This window comes from Enoplosus armatus, chromosome 19, assembly GCF_043641665.1.
Source record: "Enoplosus armatus isolate fEnoArm2 chromosome 19, fEnoArm2.hap1, whole genome shotgun sequence".
Lineage (NCBI taxonomy): Eukaryota > Metazoa > Chordata > Actinopteri > Centrarchiformes > Enoplosidae > Enoplosus > Enoplosus armatus.
In genome coordinates this window covers 11,376,184-11,400,712 of record NC_092198.1, presented here as the reverse complement: position 1 = coordinate 11,400,712, position 24,529 = coordinate 11,376,184, and the positions used below count along the sequence as shown (strand labels likewise).

At 40.9% G+C, this 24,529-nt stretch overlaps 1 protein-coding gene across 3 annotated transcripts; it reads left to right on the top strand.

Moving 5' to 3' along the window:
* The first annotated feature begins 1,041 nt into the window (after nt 1-1,041).
* On the top strand, nt 1,042-24,032 carry snx17 (sorting nexin 17). Of its 3 annotated transcripts, none has more exons than XM_070925981.1 (15): nt 1,042-1,199; nt 5,474-5,512; nt 7,486-7,603; nt 9,184-9,248; nt 11,283-11,393; nt 12,765-12,855; nt 15,708-15,795; nt 18,743-18,812; nt 19,427-19,519; nt 19,809-20,012; nt 22,672-22,800; nt 22,988-23,065; nt 23,381-23,455; nt 23,551-23,592; nt 23,766-24,032. In XM_070925981.1, exons 1-15 carry the CDS (start codon nt 1,140-1,142, stop codon nt 23,883-23,885), a joined length of 1,383 nt encoding a protein of 460 aa, XP_070782082.1. In that variant the 5' UTR covers nt 1,042-1,139; the 3' UTR covers nt 23,886-24,032. The 3 variants fall into 3 exon arrangements, with proteins under 3 accessions (XP_070782082.1, XP_070782084.1, XP_070782085.1); XM_070925984.1 differs by having other exon boundaries at nt 1,103-1,199; nt 5,474-5,548; XM_070925983.1 differs by lacking the exon at nt 5,474-5,512.
* Nucleotides 24,033-24,529: the final 497 nt, after the last annotated feature.

The following is a 24,529-nucleotide window of genomic DNA, read 5'->3' as shown; positions in this document are numbered from 1 at the left end:
CCATTTGAACTTTTCTTCCCTAATTTAAATATATATTTTGTGCAATAAAGCCCACCCATCAAAGTAGGTGGTAACATCAACAGTACTATTTCATTACATTTCTAGAATTGTTGACAAAATCTAGACGCATTTTTTCTTTTCTGACTGTAATGAATTCTGACTGCGCTTTCACTGTCACTTTTGGTTGCACCAAAGAAAGTGGGGACTTCAAGTTAGACGATTTTTCGGAGATTCGGAATATAGACGAAAACATGTTTGTAGCACATTTATAAAACCACAGTACATTGTATGTCTTTAATTGTAAAACATGTGACGGAAATAATATTTGTGTTCTCTTATTTTCTTTACCAGGAAAGAGTGGAGCACCCCCGGCTGAAAATGAGATGGTTCGGCCCAGAAGGATTGTTGCAATGCCTCTTGATGGGCCACTAGACACACTGAACGCAGAATGGCTTGACGGCCCTGGTACATCTGCTTTCTCTGCCATTTCTACCACATTTTATCTATGAGTTTCCTCCGTCGCCGTATAGATCATTCTTCAGCAAATGTAGGAGACAGGAAAAACAAGCAAACCCAAAACAAGTGCAACTGTCTCCCCTCATATTTCGAAAGGTTTGCCAACGGCTCTGCGACGCTGTGTTGTTTGCAGGGAACCAACTGCACCTTTTATCCGGAAACTTCATCTGGTTACGCTAATGAATAGAGTCACCTGTACACGCTGATACTCAAATCTCACAGTAGGTGGTTTTAAGTTATCACAAATTACTTAAAAGTGGGTGAAAGGGACATTTTAACGCCAAGAGTGGAGGTGTAATTACTTAACACTTGCAACATGGCTGCTGCGGGAACGGCAGTGAGAAAAGTTTGACACTGACGTGGGAGAAGTTTTATGCGGATGCTGGTTGGTACACGAGTTGTTGGCCAGATAATAAAGTCGTCAGCAGTCTCCTCCAGCCTGGCACCGCTTTCCCCGGACTTACAAACCAGTGGATGAACCGTGTGAGAGCCCCCTCCTCCTCTGTAGTCACCGCCGACAGTCACTGCAGTGGACTTTGTGGGGAAACTGTGGTGTCTTCTTCTCCATCGTAAGCTCCTGTGGTGGTGGTGTCGTCGGGCAGCAGGCGGTGTTTCGAGCTAAAATGCATTTTTCCATACCTGAAACGGAGGTTCGTTCGGGGGAAAATGGATCAACCTATGTGGTGAGCATGAAGATTTGTGTTTTTTGTTTTACCCGCTTTCACTTAGCTTGTGTTAAACGCTGGCTTCAGCTGGCCACAGGTCGGCCTAATGTCAATGCACCACGAGTTTCTGTGTTTACTGTCTGTACATGATCTGATGTATCCTCATAGGGCAAACAACTGCCTAATGTTATAAAAGAATCTACTATACAGTCATTTGTACCACGTATGCAAGTACTGTTTCATAGGGATACAATCTTGATAGGTGAATACACTGGATTTAGAGAATTAAAACGTGAGGAAGTTAAGTAAAAGTGTTTTTGACCTCCAATGCATCTTGCCTAGACGAGCCCTTTATCATGATTCAACATTATGTTTGGGCATTGAGCTTTATCTGGTAGATGTTGTTCTGTGGCTGCTAAATGCTGCATTGTCATGGAGTGTCTTAAGTTGGCACCAGTTGTCACGTTGTCATTTACTGTCAAAGCCACCTGAAGAGGCCTGAGTGTGGCCCGATCTCTGGTTCCTCACCTCAGGCACAACAGAGTCCCTTTTGTTTTAAAGGTCTGAGTCAGCACTTAAGTTCTTTCTGAGATTTGAGGTTTGCCACCATGATATCACAATCCTCCTCGCTATTTAGAGAAACAAATACAGCCTTTATTGTCAAATCCCTAACAGTTAAATATAGTCTGGAAATATAGTGGTCTTGACAGCACATCAGGATCAGCCATAATTTGTGGCTCCATCATCTTGTTTAGTTGTTGTGCAGCACACTCTCATAGCCAAACTGTGTGTTTATTTTCTGTGTGTTTCTCATAGTCGTTTTATGCCTTTTCTAAAGCACTTTGAATGCCAAAGTGTTTGAAAGGTGCTGCGCCTTGCGTTGCCTTGACACATTGGCAGACGTGCTCTGTAGTGCTCGGCGAGGATAATTCATGGAGGTTGGTCAAGGACAGCTGTAGTGAAGCATCATAGACATAAGCAATTTGAAGCTTTTGTGGCTGCTTCACACTGTTTTTCTCATAAAGGACGAACACAGATACACAGTTGGGATACATTGTGCTAATGTGTGGCAGAGGCAGTGTTGTTTAAAAGATTTACTGCCAACACAAGATATTTTTCTGCTTTTCCTGTGTTGCTTGATGACTTGAAGACAAGAGCACTGGTGTGAATGTGTGACACACATGCCTATAAACCAGACCTAGCCATGAACACAAGTCATTACGTTGCTAGGGAACAGCTTGGGTTCAAGCTTCCTGTCAATTGCGGATATGATATGAATAAACCCTACAACAACACGTAATCTGGGATCCTTTTAGAATATTAGGTCTATAGTTTTCATTAAAAAAAGTTTTTGTGTCAGAAGAGCTCAGCTACTCTCATATTCGCCAGATGCTTTGAAATAACATCTGCAACATCTGATTTCCATGTGACATCACACTGGCTGCTCTCAGTGTCACACACCTGCGAATGTCTATTCTCCATCTTGACTCCATGTGCTCCAAAGAAGAAAAAAAGATTCTTGGAATAAGCTCATTAATATTTAAACATATGTTCAGTGTCCCTGCTACCTCAAGTACAAAATTAGCTTTGGATATAAACCTTTTCTGCAGAAGTAGTATTATATGTGTGCAGGAATTTGATTTTGATCCAATATAGTTTAGGTAACAAGCTGCAACTGTTCTGCAACACCTACTCACTGTTGAAAGTCAATACGTCACTAAATTGAGCATTTCAGGTGCCATCTCTGGCTTGTTTCCACCTGGCTGAGCACATTTTTAGCCTGTACTGCAGTGGGAAGTTTAAAGCGACAGGTTTTCACCTCTGAGCTGGCAGTCCTGTGACCAGTCATTGCGACCTTCCTGTAACCAGCCTACAGGAAGGGACTTTGCTTGACTATAATGCTGAGAGATGAGTTGTGTACCTTGGAACCAGTAGGCCACAGAATCTGCCGAGTTTGCACAGGGCTTTTTAGAATAACAAGGGCTGCAGTTTTTTGAATATGGTGCGATTCCTGTGCAAGCACAGACCAATCTTTATTTTTGAGTGCTCACACTTCCTCTTGTGTAGTAGACTTGTATCTTCCCCTCAGGTTCACATGGTATTTACAGTATGTTTTTGTGGGTTTGTGGGTGTGTAGAAGAGAGATAGACTTTGGTGCTACTGTAAGTTATGGTGACTCATTTACTTTGGATGAGGAACAGGTTAGGACTTAGATATGATCAAGTTCATCTGTTTCTGTTAATAGTTTTCCAAACCATGGAAGTCATATCTGACAGTGAGCAATGTGTATAAATTTAGAGACACGGATATGACTCTAAAAATGCCTCCAAATAAACTCCTATCTTAGAATTCCTCTGGCTGAAATTGATTTCATCCTACACACACGTCAAATTATGTGAAAGGAAGGAGCAGAAATACACACATCACATGTAGGTGCAGTGGTATTGGAAATAGGCAGTGATGAGAAGAGCAACGCCTGCACACTGATCCAAACTATACATTTATTTAAGTAAACAATGTTTCTATGCATCTTCATTATCAAGTCAACATCTTTTTGACCTGACGAAGATCCGTCTGAGATCAAATGTACAGTATTTAAATATATTTTTGGTTTGTAGTTAGTGTGCAGAGCTATAACAGCAATAGATCATCGTGGTTATATTCAAGGGAATTCGCCCCGTTGAGCTGTGCCTCAGCTGAACTGCTTGCAATTCACAAAAAATTGAGGGTTATTTTTTTGTGTTATCAAACAGAGCCAAGACATTCTGCATACTCATTCTTCCTTCCTGCCTGGATACTGCCTACATACACATCTTTCTGTTCATTCGTTGGCCTTCCTCCAGGATTCTTTAGCCTTCCTCTTTCCCTCTAGAAGTTTTGGTTTGTACTACTTACTTTGTTTTCCTATTGGTTAGTAGTGTAGGTCAGCAATGGCATGCACAACTACATGCGACAGTGGTCAGGAGTCTTCAAAACTTTTATTTGTTTTGACAGATGACCCATCACTCTTTCACTATATATCTCTATAAATATTCAGTGAGGCAGAAGAGGAAGGAGATTAAAGACCCATTTAACCCAAATGGGAAATCTCTTCAACAAGCATACAGAGCACACTTCCTCTCATCCCCGGCCAGAGCTGCACACAGCCTGGTGATTTCTTAGCAAATGGAGGAGCAAGAATTATTGTCAGTAACAAAAATATCGTAATCATAATCACGAGTCAGTTTCTTCAGAGCTGATACAACTAGTCCAGGCCACTTTAGTTTGTATTTTCATAAAATGTCTTAGAATCTCCAATTTAGGAAAGGTGATCAATCATGTGACCGTGAGTTATCGACAATAGATTCTGTGGCAGAAAACGTTGTCTTTTTTGAGCCATATTTAAAAAATTTTAGTGTTTACAGTGGCAGTCTTGACCGGTAGTTAAACAGACTTTTGTGGTACCTTGTGAAAAACATTACATTCCTCTACAGTTCAATGGTGCTGTTCTGTAAGTGAGCCTGTGCTTGGGCAAACTTAAAAGATTTTGTTCTTTACCCGAGGGCACATCTGAAGTATCACGTCGTGGTTTAGTATCATCGCCAACACTTAATGAGGCATCTGACGTGAACAATAGATCTATGTTCTTGGCTCTAAGCATGATGACAAGCAGATATTTGGCTTGCTCATGCCGAAATGGTGGTTTTTGCGGAGGAGTATCCAGTGATATCTCCTGTTCTGTCTGTCAAAACAAACAACGGGTGTCTCCGAGAAAGAATTAAAGATTCCCCATGTGATCCCTACTTTCTGTATTTGTTAGCTTCTACGTAATACAAGGAGAAGCTGTTTTTGATCGGAAAATGTGCAGCAGGTTCTGTTTTCCCCTTTGGAAATCAGAGGGGTTTGATTTAATCTAATTTTCACACTTCATTTGTTTGGTCCTCCTAATGAAAACAAAGAGTGAGGCAAGATAAGTAGTGAAATCAGTAGGGAAATTTATGTTCAAGGTACAGGATGTTAACTGTTATTGAATCACTGTTTTTCACCTATTGTGGTTTTATTTCTGCACTGAATGTATAACCTGGGTCAGCATTGGAAAGCATTTTATTTAACTAACCTTGTATTCGAAGAAATGTTCTAATATATGTATCTATATTTCCTTCTAAATCTATCTACATATATTTGTTTTATTTAGACATTTTCATGTCTACCTTCAAGCTTTTCAGACAGAGCGATACAAGCTGCGCTATGTCAGACCTTTTACAGTCTTTCGCTTCACATTTATATCTGTCTCCACTCTTTGTGTCCCACAGGCCTACAACATCCACGTCAATGGTGTGCTGCATTGTCGGGTACGCTACAGTCAACTTCTTGGCCTCCACGAACAGGTAAGTCCTCAGCCGTCACGTTATACCCATTTGCTGTCAGTATGCTTTGGACCAGAAAGTGACAGGTCTGCATGTGTGGCGCACTGAAAGCTGTTTAAATGCCACCACATCCACCCACTGTGACCTTTCGCCCGTCTTTGTGCCGTACGGTCGATTTGGCCAGCCTCCCGTCACTTTGAATCTCGACCGCGGTGGCTTGAAGCCTTGTGCTGTTATTCCTCGCAGAGTTCAAACTATTGCATGTAAATAGGCAGTATTGTGGAGGAGGTTGGAGGGGGTGGGCGACATGGAAGGAATGTTCTTGGCCTTTCTTTCACTTCACCTGCTGGGAAAAGGAACTTAATCTGAAAAAGAAATGTTGTTGGAAAGTGTTGAGTTGCCTGGTCTTAAGCATTTTTTTTGGTCACTACCTCGGTGAAGCTTTACACAGAGCCCCAGCTATTTGTTAGAGCTGTTATTAGGCAATTAGTGCATTCAACACCTACTTGTTGTTCTGTAGTACTGTGGTTGAAAATGAACTTACTTGTGGAAGTGCTTAATGTACACTTTTTAGAAACAAATGTTGTTGCAGAGGTAGATACATTGTCTGTAAGAGATGGATTTTTTTAGCTGACTACCTGTGAGCTCTTTGTGCTATAAAGTGAATGCCACTGCATATAACACAGTCTTATGGATGTGCCCAGTCTGCTGTTTTCACACATTAATAAATAAGCAAGCAAGGGGCCAAACTTTGCTATCTCCATCTTCAAGTCTGTGTTATCCAGTCTGACAGTTGCTGTTGCCTGGCAACAGGGTGTGGGGAAGTCACACTTGAATCTTTAAGAACCAACCCCACAGGGCTTCCTGTGGCGTATGCATGACCCCAAAACACTCAGGGTGATTGCAGGGCACACACGCTACCCAGTTATTGCTGAGAAAATTTGAATGTTAATTGTTTCTCTTGTTTTCTCTGCTATAAGGACTTCTCTTAACAAGGTCAAACTTCTGCTAGATCCAGAGCTTGTTTAAAGCCAACGGTGAAAACAGGGCGAGTTTTGCTAAAAAGAAGCTGTATGAGCTCAGATGTATGTCAGATTTTGGGGACTCTGATGCATCTGTAACCTGTGCTTAGTGTCAGTGGCTACGTGAGCTGATTTGTATGTGTAACCGGTGCTGGCTCTGTTGTACTGAAAATACCAAAGGGCAGTGTGTTGAGGTGAAAATCACCTCTCTTCCTCTAGTACCCACTGTGGCTAACCTTCATCATGCCATATGTGCAGGACCTGAGTGTTTTATAAACATGTCTGTGAATTCCAAATGATGAGTGTGATGTACGTTGTTTGCCTGTGGCAACAGACAGGTTAAAATTAAAGCAGATTTGATGTGATTCTTAGATCTGTGAGGGCTTAGTTTAAGACTTCCACGGTTCAAAGCTACCAGCCCTCAGATGATAGAAAATTGGAAGAAATGAGTCAAGAACCTGGAAGACAAAGTAAACTTGGAATGACTAGACATTCAGGGTTCCAGATGTGTCTCTCTGTGTGTCTCTCTGTGTGTCTCTCTGTGTGTCTCTCTGTGTGTCTCTCTGTGTGTCAGTGTGTGTGTCTGTGTGTGTGTGTGTGTCTGTGTGTGTGTGTGTGTCTGTGTGTGTGTGTGTTATGCACGGAAACTCCACAAGCTAGTCGTTGAAACAAGGCTTAAAATAAACCTGTGATTCATCTCGAACAGCATGAATGTACCTATTAGAAAAATGAATTAGAATCTACAACTCTTTAATTTAGCTGCTACTCTGTGCTGTTAATTGCTTTAGGCATATGAACTTTTATATCTGGTTTCACAGATGTTCTAAATTTGAATAAAAGATCTTCTCAAATTCCCTTACTTGTCAAAAGAAGAGAAATACAGACTGTATAGCCTGCTAACCTTCAGCCTCACCTTCACAACTTGTGTTTTGACAGATAAAGAAAGAATATGGCAGCAATGTGGTGCCTGCATTCCCTCCAAAGAAGATCTTCACACTGACTCCTGCTGAGGTCGAACAGAGACGAGAACAGCTGGAGAAATACATGCAGGCTGGTGAGTTATTCATGCTGAATGGACTTTTTACAGATGGCTTGTATTGCATTTCACTTTGTTTCTGTCCAAATTTAAAATCCAGCTACAGTGTGGTTGTTTTTGGCAGTTTTTAAAATTCATCTCTGAATTGCAGTACACATACCCCATACTATTTATTTCCCCCTTTTAAGTAAGGGGGGGGGGGGTTGTTTTCTATGTGGTGAAAGAAAAAAAAAACCAAGAACAGACTAAGACTTTGTTTTTGAAACCGTGCAAATTTGCAGCACAATTTCCTTGAAATGTTTGCTTTTCCACAACAATCACAAGAATGAGTTGGCTCTGTGTCTGCGGGGAGTCCAGCCATACACTGGTCTCTTCATGCCACATAAAAGCATAAAAGTGTTTCACTGAAGAACTGATGATCTGAGCACAGAGTGAGCTGGGACACTGAGCCAAAGCTTCACTAGACAGAGTCATGCTGACACACCTGATGAAAAAAAAATCCCTAGTCAGGATTTCAGACCTGGAAGGGTTTTTAAAGGTTTTATGAGTTTGGATCCTCTAGTGATGATGTGCCACCTCTAGGGATACAAACTTAGCTTTTCTGTGGTGTTTACACCAGGAGAGACACGCTAGTTATTTTTTTAGTAAACATGCCTCATGACAGTTTTGAAAGCTTTCTTTTACAAGTCTTAAATCATGTTCAAGAGCCCACTTGGAGTTTTATATCTAGATTTTCAACACGCTGCTCAAATTTTGTAAACAGGTCAAGGGTGAACTTTCTGCATATACACATGAATACGTGGAACTGGCAGCAATGCAGAGGGTTTGTTTTAATCCTCTCAAGCACTGGCAGTTACAGCAGAACAAGGAAGCGTTGTTTGAGTGTGTATTTGCTCATAGTCTGGGAGCATACGTTCTCAGGGTGTTCTTGGCTACAAGTTCACTTGGTTACATCATGGCTTTTTACATAGTTATGGAAAATGAACTGCCACAAACACAATCTGCTCTGACGCAGATGGCTCAGAAGTTTGACATTTTGTCAAAGGGTTAGAGTCATTTGTTAAAGGACAATAGTGTACAGCCTACACACTACACACACACACACACACACACACACACACACACACACTCACATGCTTAGTCATACTGTAGTGATACAGGGTTATCATGCAGATGATTAAATGCACTGCTCTGCAACTGAAAACTGCCTCAATAGAAAACCAAAGACATGAGCCAAGACAATTTTCTTTGGTTTTTACCAAATCTGGGGCCTACATTGTGATGAAACTGCTTTGTAATAATTGACAGTTAATTGAACCGTTTCCAGATAACAAGTTAATGCATTGTTTTTACTGGCCTGCCTTCATAACGTGCCATTTTTTGCATGTTAAGCTAAATTGCCTTGACAAATGACTTGACAGGTCAAACCCATTTCACAAGAATAAAATAAAACTCCGTGATAAGAGGGGAAATTAAGAAGAATTGGGAAATGGATCGTCTTAGGAGGTTTATGTTTGCATAACATCCGGTAAAAGGCCCTTGACTAATTGCTGAGTTAACAATTCAAAACCAAACATATGTCTTCTTGACTTTCACAGTGCGCCAGGATCCCTTGCTTGGAGCCAGTGAGATATTCAACAGCTTCTTAAGGAAAGCCCAGCAGGTTGGTAGTGTTTTTGTTCTGCTGTACCTGCATTAGGCTGTTTCCTGTTGCGTCAACATAGTCAACAGGCCTGTGAGGCGGCAGGGCGTGCTCCTTGAACCAAAAGGCTGATGCAGTCATTTCTGCCCGGCTGGTAATTACTTTTGGTGATGTGGTTGAGTGAGGTAGCTGTGTTCTCACTGTTTGTCACAGTTTGCGGCAGCATGTGCTCTTATCTCAGGTTGTGTCTTCTGTACTTGTAAAGGAGTTGGTTAGACGTGTCATATTGGGTTTGGCTTGCACGCAGTAACGTGCGAAATGATTATGTAAGACATGAAACCAAGGGGAAAGCAACCTTTTGCCAAATATAACCACATAGTTGCATCCTGTGTGGGAGCTTGATCCTTTGAATCATTATATTAAAAAAAAAAAAGTGAGCCACCTAATGATTCATCCCATCACATTTTCCAAAAAGCTCTTTCTGCAGTACTAAAAATGCAAGCAAATATTAGCTGAAGTGCACGATGCTGTAAGAACTCATGGCATGTTGCTGCCTAACAGAGAAGGCTGCTTGAAACGGATGGCGTGTCAATGACCTGTTCAGACGAGGTAGCGAGGTTGAATCGTCGTCATTCAAGCTGTGACCTGCGTTGCCAAGAGGGCTGCAAATCCAATAACCTTCATGGACAGATTCATCTGTCTGCAGCCACGTCACGCCCATTCTGCTTCGTCTTCCTCTCTCATTAGAGTCTGTGTTCGTCTCCCCCTCCCCCCTGCGCCTTATGTACTGCGTGGACAGCAGGTGCAGAATAGGAGATGAGTTACCACCCGCCGTTGTCATTTCATCTACACCTTTAGTGTTAGCGATGTACTTGGAGACCCCCTGCTAAAGGCAGCAGGGAAGGTAAAGGATGATTTAGCAGAGAGGGGAGAGACTGCCTGGGGACAGGAGGAGCTGGCGGTCACCTCGTTTAAGATTTCATACTTCTCATTATCAGCTCAGAAGCTTTTAGTTTTTAAATATTCATAAGTTTGGGCAGTTCCGTTTATTTCCCTCACTTGCTATTCATTGATTTTTGTTTTTTTTTTGTTCCATCGTCTGCCTTGTTCAGTTAAGGAATGAACAGAAACACAAACACAGCAGTGCTAATGAATACAGCTTCCTTCAGTCTGTGTGAGCTGAGAGTAGCGAAATAACTGTATGGGACTACTAGAGCTGCAACAATTATTGAATTAGTTGATTCATCTGCAACAATTTTGATAACTGATTAATCATTTTGACTCCTTTTTTTAAAGAATAGATTTCAAAATGTTCTACTCCTTACTTCTCAAATGTGAATATTTGCTGGTTTCCTTATTCTGATATAATTGCAAAATATGATGCTAAATATCTTCTGGGTTTTGGACTGTTGGTTGGACAAAAGAAGACACTAGATTATGAATTAATTAAGAAAATAATCTACAGAATAATAAATAATGGAAACAATCGATTGATAAATTAGCATCAGGGACTACACTACAAGTTAGTGAATATAAAATTACAGATGGCTAAACATTACATTTCACATTAGGAGTTTCCATACTGCCCTTTTGTGTTTGACATAGTGCTTGTGATTTAGTTTTAGTCTGCCTAATCTGTCTGTGCCAATACACAGTCAGACTAAATAATCCTTATCAAGGAGCCTCGATTTGTCTTTGTCTTTACACATTATATTATTGTGTTGCTAAAATAAAACTGATCTTCCGCGGCCACATGTCTTGTTTTACACTTGGTGAATGAATGAACTGCACTTGTAATCAGTAAATATAATATAAATATAAAAAAGTGCAAGAGAATTCATTAGCCCTAGCATGATTGGGTCATAAAGCGCTTTATGAAAAGTGTAGCTATGGAATGGTTAGCTTGTACGTTTTGTTTTTAGCTCCACTGGAAGCTTACTCTCTTCTCTGACTAGCCCACTCACCGACTCAGTGTGATTCTGTTGTTTGCCGATAGGAATGAAAACACCCATGAAGCTGAAGGAATGCCTGTTATGTTTTGTGTCGTTCCCACAGGAGACGCAGCAGATTCCCACAGAAGAAGTCACTCTAGACATCTGCCTCTCCAACGGTCAGAAGGTTACGGTCAACATTCTGACCTCAGATCAGACGGAGGACGTCCTTGATGTAAGTGCCGGAGTGTGCTCTGTTGAAGAGTGCATAAACACACCGTTTTCAGCCAGTATTCCTACCTCGAGATGTGTAATTCAATTTGAAAATAAAAAGTACAAATTAAAGTTTGTTCAGGGTGCTGCCCAAAAGTGCAACATGGCTGAATGTTTCAATCCAGTCACTTAGTATAAAAGATGTTGAGATTAGATACATATAGTAAATAATCCTTTTAGTAGGACATAATTATGTTCATAGATGGAATTTATATGATTTAGAGCCGATTAACTCTGCAAGTGGCCAGAAGTCTTGATGAGGTTAGCATCATTTGAGGTCTTTTATGGTTTGTTATCAACCTTCATGGTGTTTGTTTATGATTAACTAGAGGTGTTTGGTCTCTGCTGTTCATAACAGTGCTGACAGACCTGGGACTTCCTTCAGACGAGTGATATTGCTGTAGACTCTTCTGTAAGCTCTAATGTTTTACAGAAACTACATAGAGTATCGTAAATCAAATTAAATCACATTTATTTATGTAGACCCTCTCCACCAAAGCAAAGATGAAAGGACTTTAGGAAGTTGGGGCTGCTTCAATCAGTCAAAGTACCCAGACGATATGAGATAACAACACAAATACAGAAAGATACCTTGACCATTTTCAACATTTGTTTTTTGTTTTATTTGATGGTCAAGTAGTGACTGTGACCATCCATCTCACCTCTGCTCTATATTGACCATAACCACACACACACTCTCTAAAATAACTCATCACAGTAAACATGCTGATGTTTCATCATGATGTCCTTTGTCGCTCCTGGCTGTAAATCAAGCTTGTTAGAGCGCTCATGAAGGTCTCCTATGAAAGTTTAACCACAGTTAACCTCTGTTCACCCCAGCTGCTCGGAGCAGAGTATATCTCAATCACAACAGAGTTTCTTGCTGTGTGTGTTTCTTTGCTCGACAACTTTTGCACTCACATTTGTAGCATTTTTTGTGTTTGTTTGCAGTTAAATTACAGGAATAAAAAGCAGGTCAAAGAAGAAATAGTACTGAACAGCAAACATTGATTATTATCACAGAGAAAGCCATTGGTCGGTGTGAGAATATAACTTCCTCCATTTCAAATCTGACTTTAGAGTTGGTCGTGTAATAAAGATGGTAAAATATGATTGTTTTTGATCTACTTGATATTCCAATCTTCTTTTTCCATTTTTGCACTTCATACTGAGCTATTTTTTATCCGTCTTATATCTGTTATCAGTCTTCAAGCACTTGTATCTTCGTTTCTCATAACTCACTGAAAAATAAAAGTCAGATGAAGGGATGAATTAATTGAATTTGATCATGAAAATGAATCTCTCTCTCTCTCTCTTTCTCGTCTTTCTGCAGGCAGTTGCGACAAAGCTCGACCTTCCCGATGACCTTGTTGGTTACTTCAGTCTCTTCCTCGTGCGTGAGGGTGTGGATGGAGGTTTAACATGTGAGTCTCGACATCAATTTCCTCAAGAATCAGAGAAATACTTAGAAAGAAAACATCTAATATATCCCTGTCATTTCTAATAGAAAGTAATGTCCCAATTTTATGAGTAATTAATGGGTAATAAAACTGGCAGAGAGAGAGAAAAGTAATGTATCAGGAAAAGAAATCAATAATTCATCACTGCTGATTTTTTAGAGTCACCCTGGAATGTGTCTGAAAATAAGCCTCTTCCGTTGTTTTTGGCACACTACAGCTGGAAACCATCAGATAACCAGTCTGGTTTATCGAGGCAAACTGACTGTGAAGTACACTTTGCGCCCTGATAAAATAGTGTAAATTTAAACTATTTATCAGGTCAGCCAAAGGACCTTTCTCAGAAGACACACAAATCACACAGAACACAGAGGACAAATTATTCTTACAGACAGAGAAACAAAAGGAAATAGGAGTTGGAATTAAAAACTGTAACCTTTATGTTGCGCTGAAGAATAACTTTCTGGGTGACCAAAGGGTATGGTATTATGTACCATAATGTCATGCTTCTGATTTTAGTTTTCTTTTACTTTAAATTCCCCGCAACGAAGCATAAAGAGTTGGCTCTGGCAACAGTTCAGCAGCTCAGTTAATCTGTCTCACTGTTTGTTCAGATATACTGTAGTTTAATTAAAAAAGAAGAACTGCATCACCCCATGAGAGTTGTATCTTGTATCAGAGTTCCTACTGTGTCTCTGGCTGGAATGCATAATTCATTTATTAGGTGCTCAGAAGCTCAGTGAGAGCCAGGCTCTGTGTGTTCGTCGGCTGGTTGGTTTAAAACAGTTGTGCAGTGTTTTAGAGTGCTGTGAGCCTGCACAGCAGGCTGTGTGCAGTGTTTTCAGGTTGAGAATGTATTTGTTGAGGTCCAAAATCTAAAATCTGACGCTGACACAAATGTGACGGCTGCAGAAAGGCATTGCATTCACAGGCCAACTTCTGATGAGTGAGTCATTTTTCCAGAGAGACTGCAAGGAGTCATTTCAGCAGACTATCCAAATTAATTTGAGGTTTAAACATGCAAATTGGAAGATGTCTACACAAAATACATAGTTTTGTCCTTTGTTCATATGACAAGGTGCTTCATTGGAATTGCATAGATGAGTGTTGAAAATAACTGTACAGTGAGTCCATATATACACAGGTATGTATCGGCATGTAATATAAATGTCACATCACCACACACATGGTCTCAAAACTGAGTCCTATTTCGGTGCATGTCATTTAGCTGTATTTATTAACCCTTTAAATGTATGTAAATGCCCATTATATACCTCTCAGTCTGAAGCACTTTGTTTTTGGCAGTGCAGTTTGTTTGCTATTATTTTGAGCTTGTTTTTCATTTTCCTGACTTTCTAAGGAGCTTTGCAGTTTTTCTAACCAGCACTATAGGCACAGATTATTTGCCGTCTTTCGAGCTCTGTTAGTTGTTTCATGTTTCTTTGAAAACACATTCATGTAAGTGTAGTTGGTGCATTTGTAATTGTCATTTCAAGGTTAAAATCATTTTCTTACATTATTTTCTGTGCCGCATTACTTTATCATGTAAACCCCCGAACTCAGAACACCAGCACGCAGAAGGCGCTGACATATTTGTTTGTACTGTTTACTTATAAGTAAGTAACGGCGTGAATGCAAATCAAAGTAGAATATTTGCATCCGCATTTGTTGTCACAAGGAAATACTGCAGTGGCACAGACATAGAGCTGTTCCACATCAACTTGTTTCAGTTTTCCCAACCGCTTTTTTCCATTTTATCACAGCCCTGTCGGGTCAAATCCCCCCTCAGTCCCAAAGGTTCTCTTCTCTCGTCCTCCACCTGCCAAATGCTCCCCCTCTCCTCACGCCAAATCCATTCCAGGCTGAAAATGGTGCCAGGTGAACTTGGAGGAGTCTGTAAATATCGCAGGCATGTTGTATATTGTTGGCACAGTTTAAATCTGAAAAATCTTGAGCGGTATGAAAGGGAAAGGGCCGCGTGTTAAATATGACTCAACTACTAGAATAAATCCGGCACAGCAGGCCTCGGATCAAACAAAACTGGTGGGAGTATTGACATAACAGGATAGCGAGAAGAATTCAACTCCTCCCTGACATGCTGCGAGTTTCCCAGAAGTCTGTGTGTAAATCAATATATGCTGTAAAATATGCAAAGACATGTCAAGAAGAACCAGTATGTGGTTTGAAATAGCAGCGCTGGTCTTCTTATCCGCATTTTATGTTAATTTTTTTTTTTCCCCACTGACTGTTTAGTTCATCTAAGAATGTTTCAAAACATTTTAAGTATTTAGTTTGTATCTGTTTTTTTAATTCCTGCAGAGATTTCCAACATCAAAGTAACCAGCATATGTTTCTTCTTCCTGCACACAGCATCTCTGCCCATGAAGGAGTAAACACACTTTTACAAACCTAATGGCAAACTAAAACACTGTTCAGTCATCAGATTTGTAGCGTTGTGCACATTTATTGATGCCTGAAAACCCAGCACAGGCAGCACAGGCAGCATCAGCGAGCACCTGAGATCTCCGTCACTCTCCTTAGGGAATGGGCCGCAATGAAACAGCTGCAGATTAGGGACAAACACACACATCCGAGCCAGTTATCTTTTTTTCACATTTGAATACTCACACACACACACACACACACACACACACACACACACACAAACAGTTTTACCCTGCTGGGACATGTCCAGATGGAGTTCTCCCATCCCTCATTGTTTGTTGTTACCATCATCATCCAAATGTCCTTGGGACTTAACTATAGCTGCACTTGCTCCTTACTCTCTCTCTCTCTGTTTTTCTGTGTCTCTCTCTCAGTTGTGCGGAAGCTGCAGGAGTTTGAGCTGCCTTATGTATCCATTACCAGCTTGCGGAGCTCTGAATTTCACATACTCCTACGGAAAAGGTACCCACCACCTGCTCACATCATGACTTTGAATTTCATCGTGTCCTTCGCTCTCCTCTCCACATGTAATTATAGCTGTGATTCATTGTCCAGAGTATTCCTGTGTTATTTATCTAACCCTCTAAGCAGTACGAAAACTACATGTACTGGTCTAATTTAATTCAGTCGACCAGGAAGCCACTCTGCATTCTGGGTGTTGCTCCTTTCATTCCTTATCCGCGGTGAAGCACTTGCTCTTAATGTGTCAGAGCAGCGGTTAGCCTAACCACGGGCAGCTTATCTGACTTCACCATCTTCTACAAAGTGGCAGTTAATTTGGAAAAGAGACCTGAGTCATTTGTTTTCAATTTATTTTGCCAAGGGCAATAGTTATAATGACCAGACTGTTTGACTGTCACGACAGAAAAGTCAGGGATTAGATGCGGACATGAATCTGATGTTGCAGCACCAAAGAGCTGGACAATAAACAGAACTGATCAAATTACATTATTAATCTCCTCACAACCTAAAATTACTTATATTGTAATTTTCAATTACTGCCTATGAGCTGACAATAGCCTACAACTTCATGCCTCCTGCTGCTTAGTGATAGCATCTTCAGCTACGACCAGAATTATGTATCAGGGAGAACTCATTATATTTAAACTTCAGTGATCGTTGATATGATGATGATGATTAACAGCTTACATTTATTTTCAGATAAGACATAAAGCTAGCTTGACAAGAGAAATTAATAGCCTTAAAAAATCCCATAAAATCGAAACACCAGGTCTCTGCTATAATCTCCCAACAAAATATGAACATGAGAAAATTCAAAAAGGCTGTTGTGAAGGTGGTTGGCACTGGAGGGCATGAAGGTGGGTGGCTCCACCAAAACATGGGGACTGTTAGAAAATAAAACCCTTGTTTGTTTGTTTTTTACACAAGCCTCCCCAGTTACACAAAGCCAAACTCTTTCTTAAAACTTCAGTATAAAACTTTCTGCCCCTCCAACAGCAGAGCTCACAAGGTGTATTTCAACAATATTGTTGTGCAGGGAAGTGAGCATCTGTCACCAAGAGCTAAATGTCACCAAAAACACAAAAATATCTTCCTGGGTAGGCCACCCAAACAAATTCTATGCATGGAAAATACTGATGTTGCTTCCCCATTGAGCCTGAAGTTAGTGACTGCTCCCTGCCTCAACATAACATTTTTCTACTTCCTCATGTGTCTGTTTCGGCTCTTTCGTCACCCTGCCTCCCGCTGACTGAGGTACACAGGATGTTTACTTTCTTTCTGCCTCAAGGAAAGTCTTAGTCCTCCTGACCTAGTTTCTCTGTGGAGTGTAGAGCGGCGAGGGAAGAATGAATGTAGAACTAACAAATGGAGGTGGAGGAAAAACAGACCCCCAGTGTATGAGATCCAGGGGAAGGATCAGGTCAAAACGAACCCAAAAGCTCCTAAAAATGGAGGAAATTGTGTCTCTGTCCAGCGAAAACATTAAATCTACATTATGTCAACCTTTTCTCCAAAGCTTTCATGAATTTAAAACAGGAATATGAATAGCATTGAAGGATTTTGTAGGTCAGCAGCAATGTGCACTTATATATCTATAATGCAAAAGTGTGGCTAATTGACATTTTTACATGCATTAAGAGAATTCAAAACAAAGACCATATGTCTCAGCAGGGGCTTTTAGTGCACTTCTAATTGAAACTAAAGCAGCGAAATAAAAGCACTCTTAACACACTTCCTTCCCTCCTCCTTTCACTGCCTCTTAATCTTCTTCTCCCTTGTTACCTGCTTTGAATTGCTGATGTGGCCAGGCGGCATGCTTCACATCTGCCTGAAACGACTTCTCCCTCCACTAACACCCCTTGTGTCGTGCAATTACAACATGTTAAATGTCGCGCCTGTATTTAAGTGTTGCGAGACTTGAATGCAATGAGAGTTTTTGCCAAAGTGAATAAAAAATTCAGTGGTCTGCTAACTAATAAACTAAGGCATGAAACCTGTGTCAGTTGAATAAAGACATTTCACGTCCAGTGGCTAAGATATAAATACACTTGGAAGTGAAGTATTTTAAATCACACACCAAGTGAAAAATGTGTCCCAAATCATTTTTTTCTCAAGTAAGACTAATCATTTTGCCAGCCGTGATCTTTTCTAGTCTTTATTTACTTTTTTAATCAGATGGGCCCTTTTCATATGTGATCCCAGATCTGATCCCTCTCCGTAGACTGAATTCATGCATTTGTTTAACGTCACGCTCTGCTCCTCCGGCTGCCCTCCGGCACCTACTCGTCTCTATGCACAGAAAAACCAGCAATAACCTCTAATACCACCGCAGTCTCACTCACATTCCCTTCAGCAGGCCAACTGCCCTCCACAGGAAATAATCCTTGAGATGAACACTCACACTGCTGTGTCATTGACATTGAGTTGAGGAATTGAATCCACAAGTCATGCTCATTTCACAGATTTGACAAAGGGTCAATTCACATGTATATTTAACATAATGGTATCAAAGTTGATTGTACATTGTTGTACAGTTTCAGAAAGTTTGGGACCCCAAAGAAAACCATGTAACTCCTAATTTGAATTATTTCGATATTTTCAGATAAACTAAAGGATTAAGTGTTCCTTTATGAGTTATACTTCTTCAACTAAACGAACCATTTAAAAACAATCATCTAAAACATGCATGATGTGTTTCATGGTGAAAACAGATCCTTTTCTATTAATTCATGAAAAGTGGGTTTTTTTGAGATTCATTGTTTTCAGCGATGTTATGAAGTATTGCATGGTATGCTGACTGAGTCATAGGAGATGATAAACTTTGTGGCAAATAACCAAATATGATTGTATTTCTGAGTCTCTTCAAGTGATTCAAACAAATTGGCAATTGTAACAGAGCCACTTAGTTAATCCTAATTTATCTTGACTGTGCCTTGTCTTTCTGCAGCTACTGGGACATGGCGTATGATGGTGATGTCATGGACAACAGAGTTGGCCTCAATTTGCTATACGCCCAGGTAAGAGGTTTTGTTACTTAAGTAAGCCAGACACTGCCGTTTATTTTCAGCTGCAACAGTGGTCTTAGAAAATACCTTAAATGAAATTCCCCTTGAGATGTGGAACCAAACAGAAGATTCAAATTAGACATGATCGTGTTTGTTTACATCTTGTATCGGTTGCATTTAATTGAACACTAAATCAAGCACTGCTTCATCCCTGGGCTTCCAAACACTTTTGTCCGTCCCCTGGGCCCCTTCATTATCTGATCGCTTGTTTTGACTTTGCACCACCTTGACTCCCGTAGCTCTTTGTGTTCCTCTGTGATCCTATTAGTAGCGACAACTGTGATCTGTTGTATTGAGCCTTTTTGGGGCTGCAAGTTTGATCAAAATCTGGAAGTGCTGAGCATTGCCTCTGTGTAGCCGAGAGGAGGTCTAAAAAGGAAAAATAAACAATGCAAGCATGTGCATTAGTGAGCGTTTCTGTGTAATCGTTTGCTGACCTGCACTGTTTACATGACAGACTTAGAGTGTGATTTCTCCCTCCTGTACCAAGTGAACCACAAAAAAACCTTTGTTTTGTTCATCTGTGCAGAAGGAATGAACTTCACTTCTTGTTTTTGCTTCACCAGACAGTGTCTGACATCGAGCGAGGCTGGATACTCGTCAACAAAGACCAGCACAGGCAGCTCAAATCACTGCAGGAGAAAGGCTCCAAGAAAGAAGTAAGTGAGGGCATCTCTTCTGGATGATTCTGCCTCTACAGCGTCTCGCTTGAATCCAGCTGATACTCTGAAATGTCTCTGTCCAAGGATAACTCTGTAGACCGTGGAGAATACTGCCTCTAGTGCATTCTGGGATGCAATTAGCCTAGTTTTTCCCATGATATGAATTTTTAATTACATCAATCCAGTAGAGAATTCAAACTTCTTTTCTCCGGGGATTAGACAAAGACGGAATTTATCAGTAAAGTTAGTTGTCTAAAAATTGTTTTGTTGTGCTTCTTTCCCCCAGTTTATCCATCTAGGTCAGACTCTCAAATATTATGGCTATATCAAATTTGACCCTTGTATCACCGACTTCCCTGAGAAGGGCTGCCAAGTCATCGTCAGTGCCGGCAACAATGAGCTCAACTTCCACGTCAAGCTGCCCAACGAACAGAAGAAGGAGGGAAGCTTCAAGGTCACGCGCATGAGGTGTTGGCGAGTCACGTCTTCTGTAAGTGGAATTGTGTGTGTGTGTGTGTGTGTGTGTGTGTGTGGATGAGTGAATTCACCTTCAAGCACCTTCATGCCTGTACCTCCGCAGCTCTGAAATAATCATATTGGAATGCCTCCATGTTATTAGGGGACTATGAGCTGGCAGATCGTCAAACCAACAAGGACTCCTTCTCCTGTGCTTCCAGAGACGCCTGTTTACAAACCTCCTCTCACCACTGCACCACAAATGTCTTTAGTCTTGCCAAGCAATAGTTTTTACTCCTACCGCTCGCTGAAAGTGCTGACCTCCACGCTATCCATCTTCATCTGTCCAATTACCCAAAACGCAGCCCACACAAGGATAGTGCTGCATCGATCCACCAGCCTCGCACACAGAGCAGCATTCTGTCTTTGAACTGATAATTGTCTATTGGTGAGAGGGGAATCTGATGGCATGCAGTACGAGGAAGCGCCTACAAAGTCTACTGTCTATAAATCTGTACGGAGCTGACAGCTCCACTAACATTGTAAGAAATTAATCGGCTTTATAAAATAGAACCTCGGAGAGTTTCAGGGAAAGGAAAGAAAGAGCAAAGGTGCTGTTTCACACAACAAAGGCCATGTGTTTAACACGTGAGGCTGTTTAGACTGTCACCTAGTAACTGTGAATTGATCAGTAAACATGAGATGCTGTCAGGATCTGTCAGACTCAGCTCAGCAGATGACACTGATTGATTGATCGGGCCGGCTCAACGTAGGTTAGATTCACAGTAATTCGTCAATGCAGTGTGTTGTACTGGGAAAAAAAAATCCTTCTTTGTTATTTTCCAGGAAATGTTGGAGGCAGAAGACTCAATCAGTCACAGTCAGCTGGGTATTTGTGTAAAAAAAAAAAACACACAGGAGGCAAAACCAGACAGTGTTCCTGCCAAACTGATTAGATGTAAAATGAACAGAAAAACAATATAATGTGCAATAACAAAAACATTTAAAAAAATTACTTTTAAAGGGACATTCCATCAATTTTAGACTTTAAAATCAGTGTACTCATCATGGGGAATACTACTCATCCTGGGAAAACTGTCTCTCTAATGTCTTCTGTGGTTCTGGAGGCGCTCTAACCCTGACGATGCCTGTAGTTATTTCAGGTTGGGCTTGAAACAGAAAGTCAGCGTTACAAACTGGTGGTGTGGGATTTGAAAGAGGTGTGCCTTTAGGGGGTCTAATGAAGATTCAGATCCAGTTGCATTATGGGAAGTACACACTGACTTTCAGTCAGTATTGCACTTCCATAAAGTTGACAGACTAACTTCATGGAATTGCAATACTAAATCACTGGAGTACCCCTTTTAAAATTGACAGACTAAATTTAACTCCCTTGTTGCAGCTTTATTTTTGTTAATTTGAAACAGTAGCTGATAAGAAATCTAGAAAGAATTCCTCATCTAAAGAATAAAAATTGTCACACAGAAACAGCATCAGTTCAAACCATCATGCACCACACAGTTGATCTGCCTTGAATTTGCATTTTCTTCCGCTTCCACCCAATCAGTCGTCTTGAAAAGAGACAGCTCAACAATGTATTTTCGCTTCTGTGAATAGCTGAGAAAAGCATTACATGCAGCTCTACCCACATCATTTCAGCTAGCATTTGAAAGATGAGCCTTCACAGACGCAAGACCTCATTTAAATGGAGATGTGGAAAACAGTTTGCTTTTTTGCATTGCATTAGTGTTCGAGCAGCACAGTTATTATGTGTATCACAGAAGCTTTTATGATTCTCCAAAAGTTAATTTGCACAGAGATGTGGACACATGGCAACACAAAACACTAAAATTAAAATGCATCTTGGCTCGTGTGATTACAGACTGAGCCCCCGTGCTGTCCAGCAGGGTGGTTAATTCCTGAGCTCATTCTCGGAGGTCAAAGTCATTTTAATGAGCCCTTTCCTTTCCAACGAGCTATTCAAAACATCTCATTTGGTGCAGCGCCGCAACCCCCCTCACAGTCAAATCTCACATTGCATCCGGAAGAACTCGTATAAACAGTCAGTGTGTGTGTATGTATGTGTCAGACCTTTTTGTTTTTGTCTGTATTTGGTCTGTATGTTATCTTAGTGTGTGTGTGTGTGTGGTTAGCATGGGAGGTACAGCTAGTTTGAGGCCCGGAGGAAATAATCTCAGTAAAGAGCACGGCCTCCATAACTGAGGAATGAGGGCTCGTCTCCAGGGAGCTGTGAAGTGTCTCTGAGATTCACATATTCTTGAAGGCTTTTGAGATTCTGTATTTGTGCATATTTCTTTCTTTCTTTGCACCCGTGTTAATCTTTTAGCATGTGTCTTCTTAAGATTTGGCTGCCTGTCGTTGGTGATGCAGCAGCTCAACAATGGCAGCTTAACAAGACGAGATACAGGATAGGAAATGTGATTTAGCTACTTACATGACCCTCCAGCCATGGAGTAGAATTGCAAGCTTATCTTCTACTTAAGAATGCAAGTTGGTTAAGAAATGTGGAAATCTGTCTTTTTCATACATAAGAAGACACATTTAACTTGAATGCTGAAGGAGGATAAAGTCTACATTTCCGGCAGTTCTGGTGTTATTGTACATTTAGAAGATAATGATGATGATACCAAACGCCACATCATAACTCTCCACCTTTCTGTCCCACTCTGCAGCAAGTCCCGATAGCCAATGGCACCACCAATCCCTGCAGCTCGTCCAAATGTGAGGTCAAACTAGAGCTGGCCTTCGAGTATCTGATGAGCAAGGACCGCCTCCAGTGGGTCACCATCACCAGTCAACAGGTAAGGAGTCGCTGACTGGTCAATGTAGGGGTTACGAGCATTCACCTAAGTGCATTATTACAGTCAGAGCACTCAAACTACTCCAGTATGTATTTTCAGAATGTCTAAGAAAGATGTTGTTGAAGTAAAACTGCTCTTAATACTGTTCAATATTCCAGCTTTGACTGACTTTTGTCTGTGATTTCAGGCTATCATGATGAGTATCTGCCTTCAGTCTATGGTGGACGAATTAATGGTGAAGAAGTCAGGCGGCAGCATAAAAAAGGTTTGTGTTAAGAAAAATCAAATACTTCATAACTGCTATAACATCCTTTATAAATCAACAAAAGGACCACATCCTTTTGAATGTGTTTACATGTAATACTCAGATATGCAGAGGATGTTTAACTCAGCTTTCCCAACATTTTACATTATAAACACACACATTGTAGCATCTCACAGCATCTTTTTGAACATGCATTGGTTTTCTCTGACTGTTTTTATTGTATTGATTGTGGAGATAATAGGTCATTGGATTGCTGTGCTGAAATCACAACATTGTGTTCGTCACTTTCTTCTGCCGTCCTCTGTCGCCTTCTAGATGCTGAGGAAACGACACAACGGCTCCATCCACCGGCCAGACAGTCAGCAAGCTGTGAAATCTCCCCCTCTACTGGTGAGAAATTGCATAGTATGCCCTGACTTTGAATTGGATTTGGTCTTTCTGTAGATTTCAGGATAATTTGACTCTGCATGTTGTTTTGGCTGCAGGACTCCCCTGACCCCAACCGTGAACAAATCGTCAAGCTCTCAGTGAGTATAATATACCATATATACTCTCATTCTATAGTGAAGTATAGTGCCTCTAAAAGATAGCAATGCGCCATGCAGCTGAATGACAGATAATGTATTCTCTGAGCCTTAAACATATTCTAATAAATCTATGTCAGTCCAGTGTTAAGTCTACTATTGATTATTCCATTTAGACCAAGCTGAGCTCGGTGTCCCTCCGAGGGATGAGCGCCTCCAACTCAGCAAATGATATCAGCGGCAATGATTTCCATGGCAACTATGCTTTCGAGGGAATCGGGGATGATGACCTGTAACCCCCCCCCCTTCACTCCACTGTCAGCGACCGGGACGACAAAAGATTACAAGCTGAGCCGAGCCAAGCCGAGCCGAGCGGACCACACAAGGTCTCCGATTCTGCAAGATTGTAGCTTCTTCCTGGAGAAATCGCTGCCTTAAGCTCTCATTTTAGTCTTTGACAGTGTCCTTTCTTTTAGATTCTTAAAAAGCTCATCTTGATTTGTATTTTAGTTAAAATCACCATAGTCAATTGAAACATTGTCCTTATTTTATTAACCTTGTGGCAACATACAGTAAATAGCATGTAAAGCTACAGGTACTCAAATAGGGAGGCTTTCTGTAGGTTACTGTTTGACACATTCCTACTTCAGTTTCACTCACATGGATTACTGTTTCATCGACAGTATATGTGAAGTTATAATGCAGTTAAATTCACGAGGTACAAAGTAAATTAATATATTATAAAGTACATGAAGAAAACCTGCTAGATCCTGGATTCTTCTCTCGGTGGCTGCATGCTCCTCCCCGACCAGAGAGCCAAATGTTCAGTTAGACCTGGCACTAGTGATAATACAGCAGAACTGGACTTGGATAGTTCTCAAAATGTCCAGTGAATGTGTTGAAACTGATCTCAAAACTGTAGACTATTCAGAGCACCTGC

What these genes read in the sequence shown, in the direction of transcription:
- snx17 (XM_070925984.1), top strand. Translation starts at nt 1,140, where the DNA reads ATGCATTTTTCCATACCTGAAACGGAGGTTCGTTCGGGGGAAAATGGA. An exon ending in AGAAAGGCTCCAAGAAAGAA is followed by an intron (nt 19,520 to 19,808) that starts GTAAGTGAGGGC and finishes TCTTTCCCCCAG; the next exon opens with TTTATCCATCTAGGTCAGAC. An exon ending in CAGGCGGCAGCATAAAAAAG is followed by an intron (nt 23,066 to 23,380) that starts GTTTGTGTTAAG and finishes GTCGCCTTCTAG; the next exon opens with ATGCTGAGGAAACGACACAA.